This window comes from Neopelma chrysocephalum, unplaced genomic scaffold, assembly GCF_003984885.1.
Source record: "Neopelma chrysocephalum unplaced genomic scaffold, ASM398488v2 Primary Assembly neopelma1_94, whole genome shotgun sequence".
NCBI lineage: Eukaryota > Metazoa > Chordata > Aves > Passeriformes > Pipridae > Neopelma > Neopelma chrysocephalum.
This window is the reverse complement of record NW_020897756.1, coordinates 338,164-359,009: the sequence shown is the minus strand read 5'-3', so window position 1 is coordinate 359,009 and position 20,846 is coordinate 338,164. Positions and strand designations below refer to the sequence as shown.

The 20,846-nt window shown below is 40.7% G+C and overlaps 1 protein-coding gene across 5 annotated transcripts in view; it reads right to left on the bottom strand.

Moving 5' to 3' along the window:
* Positions 1 to 12,262, bottom strand: part of ZMYND8 (zinc finger MYND-type containing 8) — a 49,035-nt gene extending 36,773 nt beyond the window's left edge. For 3 of the 5 annotated variants that reach the window (XR_003535957.1, XM_027693960.1, XM_027693958.1), the window contains exons 1-2: positions 11,848 to 12,262; positions 1,330 to 1,400 (exon numbers count right to left, since the gene is read on the bottom strand). Coding sequence is in view for 4 of the 5 variants with exons in the window: in XM_027693960.1 (XP_027549761.1) it covers positions 1,330 to 1,400; positions 11,848 to 11,861 (85 nt within the window). In the remaining variant the exon portion in view is untranslated. Of the gene's footprint in view, positions 1 to 1,329; positions 1,401 to 11,312; positions 11,459 to 11,847 lie in introns of those variants that run through there. The other 2 variants (XM_027693957.1, XM_027693959.1) reach the window with 2 other exon arrangements.
* Between the last annotated feature and the right edge of the window lie 8,584 nt (positions 12,263 to 20,846).

The window sequence follows — 20,846 nt, the reverse complement described above, 5'->3', positions numbered from 1 at the left end:
CCAAGTGGCTGGGATGTGACAAGTACCCCAGAGGAAGTGAGTGGTGGGAATGCAGAGCTGGGAGCTTACCCCACACAGCAGCAACCATTAAAGCAACAAAAACATTTACTTTCTGCTGGCTTAGAAAACTGAAATATAGAGAGAAGTAAACACCAAAAGCAGTCCAGTGATAGAGGCTGACATGCAAGACCAGAAGGACAGAAGGGAGAAAAGGACAAGATGAAGGGACAAAAGGAGGAAGTGAATCTTTTCTGAGGTGCCAGATCATACCTACCATCTCATATAACTGTACCATGAGAACTGAAACCAGAAAATTTACTGTCTGTTAGGGCAAATAAGACCTGAATTCAATTTTACAACCATGATATCTATGCAAGCTACCTCATTAAAAAACACAAAGGAATGCAGATGATCTGTGCCACACTTTCAAGAGAATTCCCTCTGCACATTTGGAGTTAACTCGACTTACGACCCCTGTTGTAGAAATGTGAAGAGTAAGTGGGTAAGTGCCAGAATTTTAAAAGGATGGTAGTAGCTATTGCTGCTGTTTTACAGAAATGGTTTCCAAGTAAACTCAGGTGCAAGTACAGAAGGAGATGGACAGTGAATTACAGAGTAAACAATTCCATGGGAGTATTTTGACTGAAGGACTTTTCCATCCCCCCACTCCAAATGACAGTGGGAGCATTTACGCTCATAGAGATGGTTAAAAATTCAGCTTTCTTTATACTGAGAGAGAAAACTTCATTTGCCTCTAGTAACTCATTCATAGGAAAAGCACCAGAAACCAGGACAGAAATTCTCAGACACCTGCAATTCCACCAAGTTTAATTCATGCCAGGAATGGATACATGAACGCCCATGAAATACATACTGCTCAGGGGACCAGTTTCTGTGCAAACAGAAATGCTGCTGTGATTATTTATCCTTAGAAAAAATAGAATTCCTTACCGTAGGAATTACTACCTTGTTATTTTTGCTGCTGCTACTGCTACTAATTTTTTCTCCTACATAGCAAATCTAAAAGTACTTTAAAGGAAGCCATGATAAGTGAAATAATACAAGAGGTTGATAGTTTTTCATAGTTTAACCTTAGTTATCCATAAATCTGAAATAACATTGAAATGTGTGTGTGTGTGTAGGTTTGATGTATAATGAAAACCAAGCAAAAATTGAAACACTTTCTAACATACAATAGTCACTGTACAAAATACAATGAATCTTGAGCCTTCACTCAAGAGCAGCTTCATGGCAGATGACACAGTCTCAGTATTCTGGTTTACAAACAGTTGTGTTGTAGAACCAAGATGAAACACTCCTCTTACTCACCTTTGGATCGAGTGGAGATGTCCATCCCCTCCACCACCTCCTGCTCTGCCTTTATTTCCTCTTCAGCCAAGCTGCAGGATTCAAAAAGGTGAATTAGAATACTTAGAGACTGTATTGTTCTCATGTCTAACTTCCATCCATGAAGGTCAAGGTAACACTGTCAAACACAACTATATTAAAATTTCTGGTGAAACAAAAGGCCTGTTGTTTGCCAAAGTATACACTGATCAAAACTTGTTGAGAAACAATCCAGGTACACGTTTATAACTGCAAGTTACCAATCACAAAAGTAACATTTTCATACTAATGACAGCCTTGTAACACGTAGTGAAGATTACAGCACTGTATGTATAAATTGCGTGTGTGTGACAGAAAAACAGGAATTCTGTTCCTTGGAGCTCCTAACCTACAATAAACTGTGTGGACAGATGCCTGCCAACATTTAAATGTTCATCAGCACTTATGAACAGATTAGCTGAAGTAACAGACTTAGCAACACAGAACAACTTGCAAAATTAGAAGCTAAAGTGCAATTTTAAAAGCTATTACATGAATAATTTTAAGGATTTTGAAACTAGACTACATAACAGAAAACTGAATATTTATAATTTATTGGCAATACAATTCCACCAATTATTAACCATAACAAAGAGTAAACAGTACAGAGTTGTTACCACTCAACCTTAACACAGTCAGTGTTCATTTGCTCCAGGCAGGACTGAATTATTACAAACTACATCTGACATTCTGATGTTCTACTTTTATAGTGATGCCATATAAAAAGGCAACTCAACGAATTTAACTGGTTAAGCCACTTTGGGGAAAGAAGGTGGAAGGGAGAGGAAAAGTGAATTAGAATGAAGATTGATTTACACACCAGTTTTGGAGATCTGACAATCATAGATGTGAGGTAAAAGAAAATATACAATGTTGAAGCAAACCCAAATTCAAAATGATACACAAAGGAGGTTCTGGTGCCTCAAGCAGGTATCACAGTGTCCACCAAAGCACAACAGTCATGGGGGATGCAGATCCTCTCCTCTACAGTGACAATTTACTGCTCAGCCTGTCCATGGAATTTGCTGCCCTTTTTGCACTGCTATGGCAGGTTATCCATTTCTGCTGCTATGGAGTGGACTGAGGTTCCATTCAGCCATCTCAGCTCTAGGGACAGAGGCCAAGAGGACAGTTAGAGACCTTGGCTTTAGCCACTGTGTCTAAGTGTGCCTGGATCAGCTCATCAGAGCTCGGAAACAACAGTGAGGACTTGGTTATATTTATATCAGAGAAACTCTTCAGCCTGACAAACAGTTTATATTAGCAGGAGTTTTGTTAGGGGTATAAGTTAAAAGATATTCCTAAACAAAGTAAAACTTAATAGCAGAAGGACTTTTTAATCTGGTATTTGACAAAACTACTTCTAATTAACTATTAGCTACTGGGGGGTTGGGTTGCAATTCCTTTTACACTTCTAAAACAACGCAGTTATGTCAGCAAAAATTTTAAATACAAATTAACCAAGCTCAATGTATGAAAATCCCAAAGCTCAGAAGATCCATGAATTCCAGAAATCATTATTCTCTACTTGTCATTTGTATAGGGAAATGATTTACAAAGTCACAAAACACTGAAGGGAGGTTCTATTCTACCAGCATCCACCTCCCATCTCATGGACTACTCTGATCATTTCAGGAGCAAGGAAAGGCACCCATATGACCAGAATTAGGGTGAATGTGTAGCACAGTTGACTGTAGCACAATGCTTCTCAGATTTATTTTGCATGGGCAGATTAAATGCATAACATAGCTGATGTACTACAATGCTCACCCATTTACTATGCATGGGCAGATCAATTATCCTGCACATTTGTTACACCCTTTCCCAGGGGCCTCCAGTAAAGAAGAGCTGGCAGTGGGCTACAGACACCAAAACATTTCATGCACCACTTGCCTCTGCCCAGTCCTCTCCTAAGCAATGGGAAGGGATGGGCTCATGGGATGGGTTCATTGTTCTCTCCCAACGCTGCACTGGTTTTTTTTCTTCCCCTCCCCTCTTTATAAAATCCTATTTCAATATCACCAAACTGTAACAACCCCCCCATTTTTAAAACATCACGTGTATCTGATCAATAATGCATATAGGCAAACATGTAAGCATACACAGGAATTCTGGCAAGAGTGAAGTAATTTGGCAGTGCACATTACCTGCTTCTAAAACACAGATCCAGTTTCAGACTCAGACTAGGACATATAAGTCTTTAAAAGACTCAGGTTGAAGACTTACGATCATTTTACACAGGCTACTACTAACAGGAATGGTTTCCCCAACCCTTAACTTCATGTTTCAAGAAATCCCATCTATTTTAACTGAGTCAGTTCTGTGATGTAGCTCACTGTGCAGCTGGACATGCGGGAAATGGGAGAGTACCACACATGAGGATGGGAGAAAAGGGCAATATCCTTTTAGCAGCAGCTGACATTTAAGTTACATTAAAGCAATCATATTATTCCAGACTCATCCAAATCCATCAAGCACATTTTGTTCAAATCACAACCCCAGGGGAACATGATACAACAACAGAGATGCAGTAGTTGCTCCAAGTCAGTATTAAAATACACAGAGTTGTGCATGGATCCTGGATGAGAAATGGGAGTGATGGATTAATATAGCAACACCAGAGCAGGAACTGTTCCTGCTTCCCTGACCAAAGTACTAGGGGAACTGAGGATGTTCTGTGCCCTGGGCCCAAACCCAGCCCTTCAGGGGGTTACAGGGCAGGACTCCTATGTATGAGTTACAACACAGGAGGGGTTTTCAGCTCTAAATCTGTCTCTCCCCATATAAAGAACCTAATCTAGGAACCAGAGCCATCACCATTTTGAGTGGTCTTGCAAGAGATCTATAGAGGCCAGAAAATGATTCCTCATACACAGTTCCAAGATGAACAAAGTATCTTAACCACATCTCTGATACTATGAATCATAGAATGATAGAATGGTTTGGGTTGGAAGGGACCTCAAAGATCACCCGGTTCCAACTCCCCTGCCATGGTCAGGGATGCAAACATCACGTCAAAGGTGCCTCAAGACGGCCTTCCCAAAGATCTGAAGTATAAATCAACACTTGAAGCATTCACCACTTGACACCAAGGGTCCCCATTTTCCTTAGCAATGGAGGAGCACATTCCCTACCCACACGTGTGCACCCTGTGTATCACCCACAACTCCCACCAAATCCAGCAATTCCCTCCTGCACCACAAAAACTGAGCCTCAGAGGAACAGATGCATCCCCATATTCTCTGCTCTAATTAATCTTTTAAGGGCACAAACATTTAAGCACAAGAAAATCACTGAGATTGTTCTGAAAAAAAAAATCAAAAAGTCGGGGAGGAACAGTGAAATAAGTGTGTTAGACAGAGCTGTAAAAGATACTTCCCATTCACAGCTCTTCAAAAGCCTCTCCCATTGTTTTATTTGCTGTAATGTGTAATGACTTGCACAACATGACATTGTTTGAATGGTGGCAGTGATGACTGTAGTGGTCATCTTTGAAACTCAAGTTTGTAAATACATTATAACAATTCACAGCAAGTTTACAGTAACTTTTCTAAAGCTGACAGATCTTTTCACCTTTGCACCTTATAAAGCACAAACTTTCGAATGCAGATGTTTCATTAGCAAAAGATTTCCAATTAAATAATTCCAGAAAAACAGGTCCTTAATCAGAGGTACCTTACTATTACCCACAACAAAATAAAAGGAAAATTAAGACCAGCAGCAAAATAATTATGAACAAACATATGGTTCTATGGAAACAGTAACTGTGTGATCAAGTAGACTCTTCTGGAGAGTTTTATTTTGAGAATTCATTTTTGCAGGACTCAGAGCAGTTATTCCAGCCAGGATGCATTACTGTCATGCAAGTATGAATGTGATGGTCTGAGGCTGCAGACCAGAAATGATACTGGAATACACTCCATTAAGTACCCAGATGAATACAATAAATTCCTTAAGTCATTCTGAAAGCTACTCTTAATTCCTAATTAAGATGAATGAACACAGAGGAACATGTTTTAAGAACACAACTGAAATTTAAGCTTTGCCAGTTTTCCTGTCAATTGAACAGAACACCAATTAATCATTTAAAACTTCCCTACTCATATTGACAAAACTTACAACAACAACAACAAAATTGTTTTCTACAATGTTAAACTAATTTGTTCCATACAAATTAGTTTAACATGTCTGAATGAGGGTAGAAGTGGTGGAGGTTATTCCTCTGGGGAGAGTTGGGCACAGAAAGAAAAAAAAAATAAGGATTGCAAACATACAAGACTTACTGATACTTAAGTAAAAATGGAAAAATAACAGCTGCCTAAGTTTTACATATGTTCTCTACTAAACTGAAGAGAGGGTGGAGTTTTTTTACATAAAATTCAGTTTTTCAAATTTCACACCACTAAACAAAATACTGACTTCTCTGTTTAGGAAAATCATTCCTTTACTAACAGTGGTACTTACCTGAAAAAAATGTCCATATGCAAGAATATTTAAAGCTGCTCTAACCTATATTAACCACAAAGAGCAATTAAAAGTTGCAGATGAACTACTGCACCTTGACATTTAACCAAGAAAAACTGACAGATATGGAAAACCACTCGAAACAGCTAATGCCCATATACACAATCCAGATCTACATCAGGGAATAACACATTAATTTCAAATCAAGAACTATGTATTTATGGAATTAATTTCCTTTTAATGAACAGACAACAAAACAAAACAAAAAAAATTATTTAAGCCCATAAGCACTAAAACTGAATTTCATCCTTAAGATAATTCCTGCCTCTCCTACATCACATCTGTGAGCAGCAATTTTAACTAATGATTTCAAAAAAAAAAACTTGCATTCAATAAAAATTTGAGAGAAAAAAAATATATATATATTAGCATGCCATTGCTGAATAAATAGCAGCTTTGTATAAGCACTCACCTATAACAGTCTCTTACTCATCGGTAGCTATGCTATTTATGCAGGGTTCTTAAAATGGCGTCTGCCAGCACTGCACTGCCTCACTCCTGGACTGGAGCTAAAATGGGAGCACTTTGTTCAATACCAGTAGCTCCTGTTTACACAGCAGGGTAATATTCAAAGCCAGCATCTAAATATCAGAAATGGTAAAGAACGACAAGAGGACACCTGACATCCGAGTGTTTAACTAAAAAAAGGCAGAGGAGAGGGAGATTTGTGAAGTCACAGGTTACTAAGGAAATCACTTGATTTTTAGCTTCACTCTCCAGTTTGAGCACCTCGTGTTTTGCATTTCCTTTCGGAGAATTCCCTGCAAAACGCTCCATTTGTATTAAGCAAATAACATTTTGTATTAAGCAATTAACACAGGCAAAAGGCTTGTTCACATATCTGTGCACAGCAATGTTTAAGGTATTTACCTCTGATAACAAGCAGATAAATCTATTTCTCATTTAAAGAACATTTAGGTTCTTAAAACCTTACTCCAATTCAGTGTCCATTCAAAACAGCTGCACAAAAGAGAAAAATCGGGGGAGGGAGGGAAGGAGGGAGATCCTTGGTGTCACACAGTCATCTTTAAGACTATAAACTAAACAGCTGAGGCCCAAGCAAGGCAACCAAACAGCTACAGATTTCAGACGCTAAAAATATAATTTGATAACAATCATGTTTGTAAGTAAAGGGTTATGCTGGCTAAATTAAGAGTCTTAACATCCTGTTAGAGCATGGTTTTAATCTCACAGTGTGAAACACAGATGCTATGGCAACAGGCAGTAAAGGGTTAACATGATGACAGACAACTATCAAATAAATGAAACTCAGTTCCTATGAAGCTATTGCTAAATTAGACTTTAACCCATGAATACAAGGTGTTTTTATTAATAAATATATTTAAAATACTTCCTGCATACAATTTAAAGGGCCAAGCTTGATGGCCTACTATGGTGGTTTCCAGTCTACAGACCCCTCCAAGCCAGTGTGCTACCACTAAGGGGTTTGCAGACAATAACTAAGTAAATCAAATCTGGTCTAAAAGGCTTAAATTCACTCTAATGGGATTCACGTGCCCATGGGAAAAATACTGGGGGGGATCCACAAATAACAAAATTTGAAAATTGCCGTCTACTATCTTCTACATGAGCAAAGGTTATGTTCAAATTTCAAGATATTTAGGAAATCCAAATTAATACCCTGAATCCCATACAGACAAGAGGAGAGCTTTTACTGAGATTTATAACCCTTTAACCAATTATGCTGGAGTGGTACCATTACTATGGAAAACTGACCATGACCTATCACTTTTCAGCTACTGGATCCACATGGCCAGTAGCTGAAAAGTGATCCAGTACAATACAGTTGAAAACAAAGCAAAAAGAAAAAAAAAAGAAAAAAAAACACCCCACAAAACAACAACAAAAAAAAAACTCAAGCAAAAGTGATATCACAAAATGGAAGACGGCTCAGGAAGATGAGCCAATTGAAGTTCATGGACACTGATCCAAAGGGCTACATTTGTAATGTAATCTACCTACTTATGAATTTTGAGCATGAAGTTCCTTTTATTTCATGCTTTCTTAGCAGCCACGTAGGTTTTCTGCTATGTTTCAGTACTCCTACCTAATGTGAGGGGGGGTGAATGTCACATTTGGAGTGGTTTATATCTGCATTTTCTTCATTCCCAGTATGTTAAGTAGTGTCATTTGTTTAAAGAAATTACTCAGCTTTTCCCTAGCACTATTTAGCTTCCAACTAAAACAGTTTGCCTGCAAAGAATGTAGCCTGCAAAAGGCATGTAGCTTTTAAAAAGCTACTGTTTTCACCATGATTTATAATCCAGATCACTCCTTTGTTTTCCCCCACTGCATTCTTTGTCCAGTTAATTACAAAAGTAACTGGATGTTGGCACTAAATAATAATGGCTAATCATATTCATCCTGGGCAATTCAAATTACTCTTTAGTAGCCAGAAAACTTACAGTGCAATTATATGATTAACTGCTAGTTATATTAGAATAATGGCCTTTTGCTACAAGCTGAATAAACCTCAGCTACATTGCTTCATACGTGTCCTGTCTAATCGTGATATTAACAAGATCCAGTCCAGTCAAATCTTGGGGAGAAAGCATACGTGCTTTTTCCCTGTGTCTGTCACTTGAACAAAACCCCACATTCCACTTTTGTCCCAAACAGCAAAAAAACCAGCAGAGTGCTGCTTATTATGCAACCTAGGAAAGTGAGTGATAACACCATACCTTGACAAAGCACCAAAAAATATATTAAATTCTTCAGCTTGGCTGAATTTGCTTTACTTAGATGGAACAAAGATGGCAGAAATTTCCAGAAGGCCTTTTCTCAGCCTCGCCACTGCAATTGTCAATCTTTAACCTGCCTGCTGCAGCAATTGGCTCCGGCGCTGGCGGAGCGGCGCGATTGGGCTGAGCTGAAACACAGCCCTGCTGCCCCTACCTTGCCTCAGACATCTTGCTGCAATGCAGACATTTGTTTTTTGTGAACTATAAAAGAATTGCGTCCGAGTGATTAAAAAATAGTGAACTTTTAAGAGGCCGGCGACGCTCCCGTTTCATTACACGCGCGAGGGCAGCTCAGACAAATGGGCTTCGCTGTCAGCGGCGTGTCTGGAGGTGCAGATTTGAAACAGATCCTGGTTTAACAAAACCTGGGGGAGCCATTTTAACACGGGCTTTCTGATTGCAGATCACTTGCTCCTGCTTCCTCATATTAAACGAATATTAACGTCATTCACTCTTCGAGACTGAAAGTAAACTGCTAACGTGTATAAACTGCTGTCAGGGAAATCACGTCCAAATGTAATTTTTGGTCATTTGGCAAACGAAGAACAAAAACCAGAATAACTTCTGAGCTGTGTCAGCACTTTTGAGTATGCTGAAAAATGCACTAAAATTGCACACAAAAATGCTATCACGTGAAATCCATTGGTACCCCAGCAGTGTTTCAGGTTGCAAACTGAACAAGACATTTTTATAATCTAATCCTGGGGGATGGGGGAAGGGGGTAGCGGGGGGGGGGCAGCTGCTAATCAAAGTAAGACAGTCAAAGTAAAATACTCACACTGGTAAACAAGGAACCAGAGGTAATTTGCTATGTTATAGAATGTTATCAAATCCATGGCAAGGGTCTAGGAAAGTCAGCATGTACTGTGGCTCAGTGTAGTCATTTGCTGCCTAGCTCTCAGCTCTTCCCTAAAATCATGGATGTGTGTGGACTGCTAAAACAAGTGCAAAAATCACATTAAAAGCACAAAAGCACATCCTTCCTCTGCTTTTGTAACAGCCCTGGTGATCACTGAAAAACAGCTTGCTCAAACAAGCATGCAAGCGTTACAATTAAATTCTTCATAAAGGGCACAAAATGTTCTAAATTAGCTATAAATCGAGCAAGTTTGTCTGAGATTACACTTCGTATAGCATCAGAAACATATGCTCATTAAGCATTATTTACTTTACTTCATAAGGTCACTTCATTGCTGAGCACTAGCACTTTCATCACACTGAAAAGCCCAAGGAACGGCGAAAATGCGCTTTACCCTGCAAACATGGTAATTAATGATCTATGACCAAACAGCAAGTACAATATTTTTCACTGGCCTGAGGTAAACAGGAAGTAAAAGCTTCAAAATTCAGAGACAAATTATTAAAAAACCAGTGCATTCAAATTGAAGAGCTTACATGTACAAGTCCCTTAAAATGGATGCTAAGCAAATCTGATTTTTTATATGACTAACCACTAACGTTACTTCATCTACTGCACTAACTGACCCAGTAAAAACAAAATGTTTGGAAAACTATTAAAAATGTTCAGAGAGTAGCATGCTGCTTACTTACCAACTGTTCAAGCACTCATCTCATTTTTCCAGTTAAGAAGATACAACAGGCTGGCAGATTTGAGAATTGATCAAAAAGGCATTTCTTGAAACAATTACGTAGCATTAAACGAAAAGTTTAAAAAAAAAAAAAAGGAAAAAAAGACCAAGAAAGAACAACATGTACTACTGTCATGAACCACACATGATTTTATATCTTCTGGACTCCACAACACAGAACTGTGGCTGACACAATATAAAACAAAAAGGCACAGATAAAAGGTACATTAGTTTATTTGAACTATGTAAAACAAGAAGGCTAACAGTTCAAAAGCATTTTCCATAAAGCATCAGATTTGTAAACAGATGCACTGCTGCATTTTACTGAGCAGCACCCCATTCCCAAAATCTGCAGCATAAAAACTCCCTTTTAAAGGAACAAAATATTAACCATACATTGTCCTTCTGAAAGAGAAACGCGTTGCATTAATTACTCCTGCAAGAGAAAAGGTTCAATAATCATTTTAAGTTAAGATAAGCTGCATAAAAAACATGATGCAACAGCACACCACCATCTAGGCCCAATATCTACAATCTGCCATTAGCACTTTTTGCTGATGTCTAGGTTTTCAAAAATCCCATATTTTCTCAGAGATAACTTATCTTAGCTGTTCCATTCACTGTTTAGAAAGGTAAACTTGCCTGTTCTTCTGTCTGCCATTATCCCTGCTTGACTCCCTGTAGGGCAGTTAAATGCATCTGCTCCCTAGCTTCCATTTTCTCTCCAGCAGGCATGTGACACAACAGACAATAGTGCTGGCAAACTGCTCAGAGACAGAAAGCTCCTTTGGAATACCAGGATCTTGATAAACTCTAAAAACACCATCCTCCTGTGAAGAACTAGGTATGCCAAGGCTTTGCCAGACTGTAAAACAAAGCTGTGGCTAATGGCTACTAACCATGTGACCCAAGAAAGCAAAAATTTTAAACAGTTCCAACTCAATATAAGTGCCTGTGGTGTGAGTTTTGCACGAGAAATCACAGAGAACCACGCTCTCAACCCACAACTCATAGGCCTTAGAGAAAAAGCAAGGTAAAAAGCAAGGCTTACCTCTGTGGATGCATTGTTAACACAGTGTTATGTCAATACTTATAAAACATGGAGGACAGGCTCTCAGTACTCGGGCAGGGAGGGCTTGGCACTCCGGCTTGATCATCTGTCTGCCGCATGAGAGCCGCGCCCGGATTGGCCGCCGCGGCGAATCCGAATGTAAAGCGGCGGGGGATTGGCCGAGACACTTCCTGAGCGATTATCTTTGTGCGGCTCCCGGAGCAGGAGCCATCCCGGGCGCGGGGCAAGGCCGGGCGCGCTAGGCCCGGGCCGGCCCGGCACAGCCGCCGAGCCCCCGGGCCGCCCTCCCTGCCGCCGCCACACCGACTGCCCGGCACGGCCGAGCGGGCCCACACCGCCTGACCCAGCAGATGTGCCTCAAACACGCCGTTACTTGAAGGCGTTCTAAAGCCTGGAGGAGGGAAAGAGTTCGCCCGGCTCGCCAAATAAATAAAAGAAAAAAAAAAAAAGCCGCCCTTTTGTTCGGCTCTGAGTTCGCTTTGCTGGTGCCCTCACGTTAGAGAGCAACACTTACCCGAAAGTGAACATGCTCAGCGGGGACTGAAATTAATGGGCTCGGAATTCAGAGAAGGGTTCTCCTGTTCCAGAATTTAAATATATTAACGTGTGCCGCTGCGACCGCGTACCTAACACTGTGATTTCTCTAGATAAGCTGAGCCTTGGTAGGGAAAAACGAGCCTCAGACAGGAAAAATTCACGTCTCGTTTCTCCCCCCCCAGAAAAGCTGCTGAGGGATAGAAATCGCTTTGTCACGGAGGGGCTGCTGCCACTCGGCGCGTGCCCTTCCCCGGGTTTAATAAAACGCTGCGGAGCCAAAACCAAAAATATCGATGTCAGGCCAGACACCGAGACCCGCCGGTCCCCCTCCGGCCCCCACCTCTCGGCCTGCTCCAGGCTGTTACACAAAAACTGACTTCCTTAGGAGCGGCTGCAACCGCAGTTTCCTGTCCGTTAACCCTCTAGGACTTGGTGCTTTTTAAGGTTCCAACGCAGGCCCTGAAAACAGAGATTTCTCTCTACGTGGCAGCTTATCTGTCTTGCCCCCACAAAAAAAACCCACGGCGCTTCAGATGTTTTTGCCCTACCTGTTTATCTTCCACTAAAATGCTGCGAATGACACAGAATGAGAAAAACGGCGTGTAAGCCACCGGTTTGATCTTGGGCCAATTCCCAAGCTTTTCGTTAAAAAGTGTGATTCTGTTCTCTTCCCTGATGCAGTGAAAGTGGGAGGATTTATCACTATGCCAGGAAGGCAGAAACTCTTAAGTCCAGATGAAGATTTTAAAGGTTAAATCTTTAGAAAGGGCCTTCACATTATTGTTCAGTATTTTGCATCTGTATTATATAGCTCAGTATTATCATTCTATAGCCATGAACAGATTACAGTGGAAACCACAGACAAAAAGGTGATTCTGAAGCATATTGAGTATCATCAAAGGGTTATTTATTAAACAAAAACCAAAAAACAAATGAAGTTGTAGAGGGAGAAGCTTAATATTGGAACAATAATTATTAAATAATGAGCTAAAATAACCAAAGCAAAATAAACATTCTTCCAACACAGCATGCAGGATTGTGCAAAACCGACTATAGAAAACTCTCCTACATAAATCTACGACAAGACTGCAGACAGAATGTGCACTTTGCTCTACCTTTAATCCAGTGCTAATGATCCCAGAAACAATCACCGCAAATAAAACTAATGCCCTCCCTTACCTCCATACAGCACCTTTCATGATATAACTACTTTACCACACAAACCTCTCTGCTTGAGAGCCGACATGACTCACAACTGTGCCACTCAGTAAAATTAATCATCCTGCTCTGCATTGTCCCACAGTGCATTCAGATTATTTCTTGAGATAGCATTGTCACAGGGAAACTGCCAAACCAGCCTATCCCTGTGCTTACAGCTTTTGTGTTTCTGCATTTTAGGCTGCAACAGTGGATTAACAGCCCAGAGTATAAATTATCATCTCATAAGTAATTCTGGAGTCCCTGCTGGAAGCATTTTCTCTTTTTAGATTTGGCAACGCTTTTCAGGGCAGGGAGCAGGAAGCCTCATGGATTACACTGGCCGTTTGTTCTGATTTAGGAATGTAGCAGGAACTAGGGAGAGTGCTGCTATAAAGGGAGTCATACAGCCCACTACAGCAGCAGGAACACACTGGAAATTCATGACATTCAGTGCATACTTGCATCAGTTTAACAGTTCAAACCATTCAAGACAGGTTTCTTTTTAATTGCACACTTAAGGCCTGTTCTGCTTGGAGTTATCACCCCCAACACACAAACATCCACATTTGATTCCTCCTGGCAGTAATTGTGAGGATTGTCAGTCATTAACATTTATGCTCATTGTTTGACTGCTCTATTCTAACATTATTCTATTAAAAAAAAAAAAATCCTAATCCCTATGAAGTTCAGGACGAGAACAAAACTAAATACACAGAATTTGTCAATGCTTTGTGCTAACCCAGCCCCGACTCCGGGAATGCTGTAATGCTGATGGTGCCTGGGAACGCTGCCAAGCGGACACACTTGGGCCTATCAGACAGAATGAGCACACAGCGGAGAGGGAGAGGCAGCAGCAGCCTTAGGAAAGGCCTAAAGTCCCCAGTCCTCTTGATTCGAGGAAATGGTAGCCCAAGTACAAAAGAAAAATTTACAAACCTTCAGTCATTAGCAAGAACAAAACACTGGAAAGCACATCGGGCATATAGAGCACGTGTATTCAGCCACTCGGCTGCTCTGCTAAAACAGACAAAAGAATTCTGTCAGCAATCAAAGGGGAAGCTTGAAATTCTGTTTATTCTCTTGTCCACACACTTATTTTGCAGCAGGAGGTACAGCTGGGGTATAACGACAGGCAGGTACAACTGGAAAATACAGATTTTTGTGTTAAGTCGCCATGATTGCATGTCCTGCTGCAGCTTGACCAATTCTTTTACTTAGGAGTAGTGAAGGGAAAGAAAGGTAGAGAGAACAGAAAAGAGAGAGAGGTGAAGCTAAAAGCTTTATTAAAGCAGAAGAGAGGGTGTAGATTAGATTAGTTTCCATTTATTCTTTTCAGTGCTTTGGAGATGTTAAGGGAAAACAGGGCTGTGAGGCAGGGGGAGAAAAGGCTAAACAGAGAAACCAAAGAAAAGGCGGAAAGCACAAATTCAGTCAGAAGGAAATTAAAACACAGCAATGTGAGAAGTACTACCCACTATATTTAGAGTTCTTTGGAAAGAACTCTGCCCACTGTGCAGCATTTCCAGAAAGCACACACACACATCAAGCACCACAGTGTCGTAGGGGACTGTACTACAGAATATATATTGAAAACCTCCAAAATTAAACAAATACCAGTAAGGAAGAGGTCTGGCTCTATGACAGAAATGAGGAGTTGATATGTACCCCTCCCTACAGGAGGTGAATCATCTCTGAGAGAGGGAACAGAAGGTGATGGACAAAAGACAGAGCATTTTGAATAGATACACAAAAGGAAATGGGAAACGTCATACTTTCCGAGGATAAAAATAAATAAATAAAAGCGGGAAAGAAGCTGCGTTAAATGTTTGTAGCTTGCTCACGGATTTCCAAGTCATTGACTGATAACCCTAATTTCTAGAGTAAGAACATGAAATACTGTGATTCAGTGTCTTCCAAGAGCTTTTTTCTATTTTTCCCCCTTTATCTTGAATCAGATAAAGTACCAGTAACGGCTTAAAGACCAGAAAACTGCTATCTGGCACAGAACGCAACAATAAATTTCTATAAAGACAGCTCTCGAATTTTTAAGAGTCGCCTGGATGCTAAAATTAGCCACCTGTCAAAGAAGGTTGGTAATTTTGTAAATTATCAGAAACTACTGGAAAAGGTGTCTATGCACAGCAGGCAGCTGATTTGCCCATGAGCTTAAAAGGCTTCATAGCCACATGCATGCACTGGTCCTTCTGAACAACAGCCTTGAGTACTTTTGGTTGACATTACTTGTTCTGGATTACAATAGTCACTCATTGTCTGCAGATTAAAAGCTGATTTGGTTTGTGCTGTACAAACTGAATATCTGGTACGTTATTAAAGTTTCTCTTGACAGCCATTTTTAGTGTGCTGTGTGATTGCCTCATGTAGGTTTCCTTCTAAAGGAAATCTCCATTCATGTTCAATCATCTGCCAAAAATACCTGGGGAAAAAAAGAAGAAAAGCATCTTTGAGCCCTTTAACAGCTGCAGCTTTTTAAAAGAGGTGCTGCAGCCGATGTTATCCTAAGGCTTGAGCCCATATATTTCATCGCTTTCACCCCCACTTTGAACCAGCCTCTCCACGATTAAACAGCTGGGCTGTTGAATATCCTGTATAAAACAGGATTTTCGTTATTATATATCTAAATTATACGTTCTGTATTGAAGGCCTAACAGATCTAATTTCTTTCATGTTCCATGTGCAGACAAATACTTTTTCAGTTCCCCAGAAAGCAGCTGTGAGGCACATGCAGACATTCTGCACGTCAGGCCTAAAGGACACCCACCACGCAGGTGAACAGCACCTGGGTAGCAAGTGGATTTATCATCCCTGCTCTGGGGAACACTAGTCCAGCTCACTGCTCATGGAAGCTCTGTGGCCATGAGAATATAAATATCCTGCACCAGACTAAGGTACAAAATCCTGAGAGAAGTCTGTGCTTCACCAATGGATTTTAATGCCCAAGTGTGAGACATCTCGTATATAGCACTTACTGTGGCATAGAATCCTTCCCAAGAAAAAAAAAGGAAGTCACTGCTGTTAGAGAGGAATTATTTAGGACTAAGTCCGGATAATGCTAAACTCTAATCCTACTACTACGATTTCTTTTTCTCTTCCAATATTCTCACATTCAGGAATTGGTTAACAGTAATCAGATACATGACTTTTTATTCTTGTTTTGGTTTGTTGTCACTGTTTGTTTTTTTAATAAAATCTGATGATCTCCCAGAAGGCTTCCCCAGCTAAAGGTCATACTAAATATGTGTAGTGATGGAGTTACAAAAACAAAGTTATGCATGCATGTAAAAATAAAGTAATTTTTCCTCTCCTAGGCTTCTATCTTATCACAACCCACTGCAAATTCAGATTGTCACTTTCACTTTTAACCTCTTTCGTGACCCTCCACACACTAAATTTGCAGTTTGGCTTCAGCTTTAAGACCCTGCCTACTCACACCTTTCTCACCCTTATCTGCTATTCCAACTGCTATTTCATCTCATTTTTGTGGTTTGCCTCTCACCTCTTTCTTTTTCCACCACAAGTGTGCAGTGCAATCACTTTCAAAAAGACTTCACCCATAGTTTCACCAACTTGTTTGTTTTTTTACTTTTCAATCAAATGTACTGGCTTAAGCATCTCACCCTTCCTTCCAGCCACAGCTCTCAGCTCAGTCACACTTCTACCAGAACTATCTATGAGGTGACATGGAGAACAGGATCAGGGAATCAAAGATTTACTGTGATAACTTTAACCAGGAAAGGCTCCAGTTCACACTAGTTCACAGTCCTGCTGCAGTAACAGTTGTAGTGGCACGACTGAGAGCAGGTACGAGCAGTTCCAGGTAATTTAAACAATCACTACCACCACTAGAAGTTTCTGTGAAATTATGTGGTCAAACACTGCACCCACATTTTCACCACATTTGTGTTATTAACTAGGTTTTCCTCCTGTCCAAATGACACTGTAGATCTGTCCTTGTCTCTTCAACCTTCTAAAAGCTCAGGAATAAAAAAAGCCTTTGAAATAGAATCAGGTCCCTGAAAAGAGGCAACACGTTCTCCAGCTGTGGCCTTGCCTTCCAAAGCCAGGTGAAAGCCTGGCCTGTGCTCAGCACACTTCACTCACATGAGGTAACATTTGCATAAACTGTTGAATTCATTTTAGCACCTTTGCAGATTGTTATTTTTCGTGCACTGTTCCACTTAGAGCCGATGTTTACTAAGTTCCCCTTATCAGGTGACAATGAGGACACTCCTGAGCTAATGACACCGTAAAGTTGTTTCCAACAGTTGTTTTGCTTTGCTTACTGTAAAGAAATCAACACTCACATCAAAAAAACGTAATTCTGAAAGAGCAGAGCAAATAATGCTGTATTTATCCTACTTGCCATTAACAAAATCAAATCCAAGTGTTAAGTAAGTTACATAGTTATTACCTGAACTTCAGTACTTCTTTTAAAGCCACAATATCCTCATATGAGATTAGAGTGGACAGATGTCACAGACAGGGGAATCAAAAGTGAACCACACTAAGAGCAACAGAACAAAAGTACAGGCAAATAAATAGATTTTCAGGTAATTAGTTATTTGCATTTCTATGAGCAAAACGAACCTTTCAGCACTTGGCCTGTTCTTCTTTTCTCTGTGACAGTCTATGTTAAAACCAAGCCAAAACCATAAAACACAAACTCTCAGTATATCTGCAGCAAATACTTGGGTTTGTTTACATGTGTATGCATTTATATAGGAAAACTTGATGGACAGATAGCATAGAATACCATCAAATTTCAAATTACACCCAAAAAATGATACTGATGTTTTTCCTGATGGAAAAAAAATGAACAAAGGGACTGTACAACAATCAAATGCTGTGCAGTGATCTCAAGAACTCAGCAGCCCTAAGGCAGGGCTCTCAGCAGAAACTTGAAATGCAGATGTCTGTATAATTTAACATATAAAAAACTGGTCCTGTTTAACTCATGTACAATAAATAAAATTCTCTTTAACGTTGCTTCTATTTGCAAACATTTGTAAAGCAAACGCTGTAACAGGCAATTTTTACATAGCAATTCTTTGAAAGGTAAGGTTGTCATTCCTGCTTCTTCCTAGTTTGTTTTTTTTAATTGAAAAAACTTATCTATACCCACTTTTACGTTATTTTGTTCTTCATGTTAAAAGGTGATGAAAGTTTACATAATTATCAAACATTTAAATATTCAGCACTTGAAAACAATGTAAATTATTTAAAAGTAAAACAAGTTCTAGTGCAGAACAACCAGCTTTGCTCTGTAACAAATTTCAAACTTGCAAGTTATTCCATTTTTGTTGTCAAAGGGCTGTTTCTACAATTTGAGCCCAGGACTAAAGAACTCTGTAGCTTTTTCTATAGTGTATCTGAACTGTGCCTCACTTACTTCTGCATGTAATCTATTGAACTGGGATCCTTATCTTGACTTGGATATTTCTATATTATAGATATTTAAAAATAAACCTCTTTGCACACACATAGTAAGGACATTTATACTTACATAGTAAGGACATTTTCCCCAGACATTTAGTAAAGAATTTAAAATTTATCTATTTCTACTCACTTGAATATCTTCCAATAAAATACCCTTATCGCATCAAATGACCAAAAGCTGCTTTCCGTACTCTGCATGGAAAGAAACGGTAATAATCCCACAAATGTGGTGGTTTTCTCCTCGCCAGGAGTCGGGAAATTGGGTAGGATTGTAGCACCCCGCAGCGGTCATTTGTGGGATATGACACTGCCCCCAAAAAGCCACTTTTTAGCGAGGTCACCATGGAATACCTGTCCTAGGATTTGGTGGGGAAGAGGAGCTTGCTAAGGCACGATCCTCCTCCATCCACATCAAACGCCTCCTGTGTAAATTTAATTCTGCGAAAAAACCAAGCAGATGCAAAGCGTTTGAAATCCTTGCTGAGTCTCAGTCCAGAGGGGGTTTTGCCACATAAGTTGCAGTTAAACAAATCTTAGTCAACATGGCTAAAAAGACACAGGCTGGAAGAAAACCGGTTCTTTTGTGGTGCAGCAGCACCCAGAAAATCCTGAAGCAACTGGGACTCCTACTGGACTGCACAAGGCCCCAGGGACACTCACATAACCCCAAAAATTACACATTAAAAAGAGCTTAACATAGCCATGGCAGCACTTTGAGAAAACACTCTGAGGAAAGGCCCTCAAAACACACCTCTAAATTCATGATAAATTATGACCAGATTTCTTCAGAGTTCTGTCAACACCCAGTGACACTCAGAATGAATCATCTCGCACAAAGCACATGTAATTTGTTTTTGAGCTTTGATAGGTCAGGCTGAAACTCAGTTTGCTGTAAAGCTCACTAAAATCAGGCATATCTGACTGAGGTTTTGGAGCTACATTTTATTTGCATTAAAAGTGAGCACGTATAACCAAAATGTCATTCATTCTGAGCTCAATATATTCCCTTATACCTTAGAAAATGCCAGCTCTGCAGGTCCCAAGCCCTTTGTTAGGCAAAGGGTGGGTGCCCATTCCCGACTCTTGCCTGGGGCTCCAGATGTTTTCTACCATCCAAGGCACAACCTGCAGCTTGCACTGGTATCTTGCACACCCGGTTACCTGAGCTGAGGGTATTTCTCAGTATGGGCACAGGGAAGGACTCTCCTTACATACACACATGCTCTTAACAAAAAAAGGGGGTTATTAAGCATCCCAAACAAAGGTAACCTGCTAGGAATGGTAGGAACCAAACCACAGCCTATTTTAATGCAATTCCTGTCTGTGCTGGCAGGCCGAGGCTACATCTCTGAAAAAATACTAGAAATAAATCACAAAAAGCTCCATTCAAATGAAGCAAACCGTTGTAAACATGAATTAATCAAGTGTGAAGGGCCAACAAAGACTGCCCTGAAGTTTCCCTCCTCGCGCAAAGCGAAGCAGAAGAGCCAGCTTCTTCTTCCATTCCTGTTTGATTGTTTTTGCTTGGAGACACGCGAGGGAATTTTACATTGAAAGAAGTTGAGAAGAATGAGGAAGGGAAGGAAAAGCTCTTGGAATGCACCGGCGAGGGACCTGCAGTACCGCGCTGGGCCGGGAGGCGGCAGCACCGCAGCGCCGGCCGGGGTGCCCCGAGGGGGAACCCGGGACGGGGTTTGGGGTCGGGGAGAGCTCTGAGAGGGGGTTTGGGAAGCCTGTGGGTGCTTTGGGGCAGGGCTGGATGAGCCTGGGCGCCGCTGATGAGAAGTTCTGAGTTCCGGCTCAAAGCTCTGAGCGCCACCGGGCAGGGGTTCGTTCGCACCCTCCTGGCTGCTCAGGCATTTGGGATGATGCTTGTAAAGGTCCGCAGGTACGAACCTGTAGTTCTTCGGGGCAGTGCGTGGTCATTCCCCGATGTTCTGGGGTTAATTCCTGAAGTGAGCCTATAAGAGAGATGGAGAGAGACTATTTACAAGAGCATATAGCGACAGGACAAGGGGGGTTGTTTTAAACTGAAAGAGAATAGGTTTAGATTACATATTAGGAAGAAAATCTTTACTGTGAGGGTAACGAGGCACTGGAACAGGTTGCCCAGAGAAGCTATGGCTGCTCCATTCCTGGAAGTGTCCAAGGCTAGGTTGGACAGGGCTTGGAGCAACCTGGGATAGTGGAAGCTGTCCCTGTCCATAGCAGGGGGGTGGATCAAGAAGAGCTTTAAGGTTAAATCCAGGCTAAAAACTTTTGCAAGTGCTATAAACCTGTTCAAGTCAGGCAGAATCAGCTGTACCCTGCAGTGCTATCAGT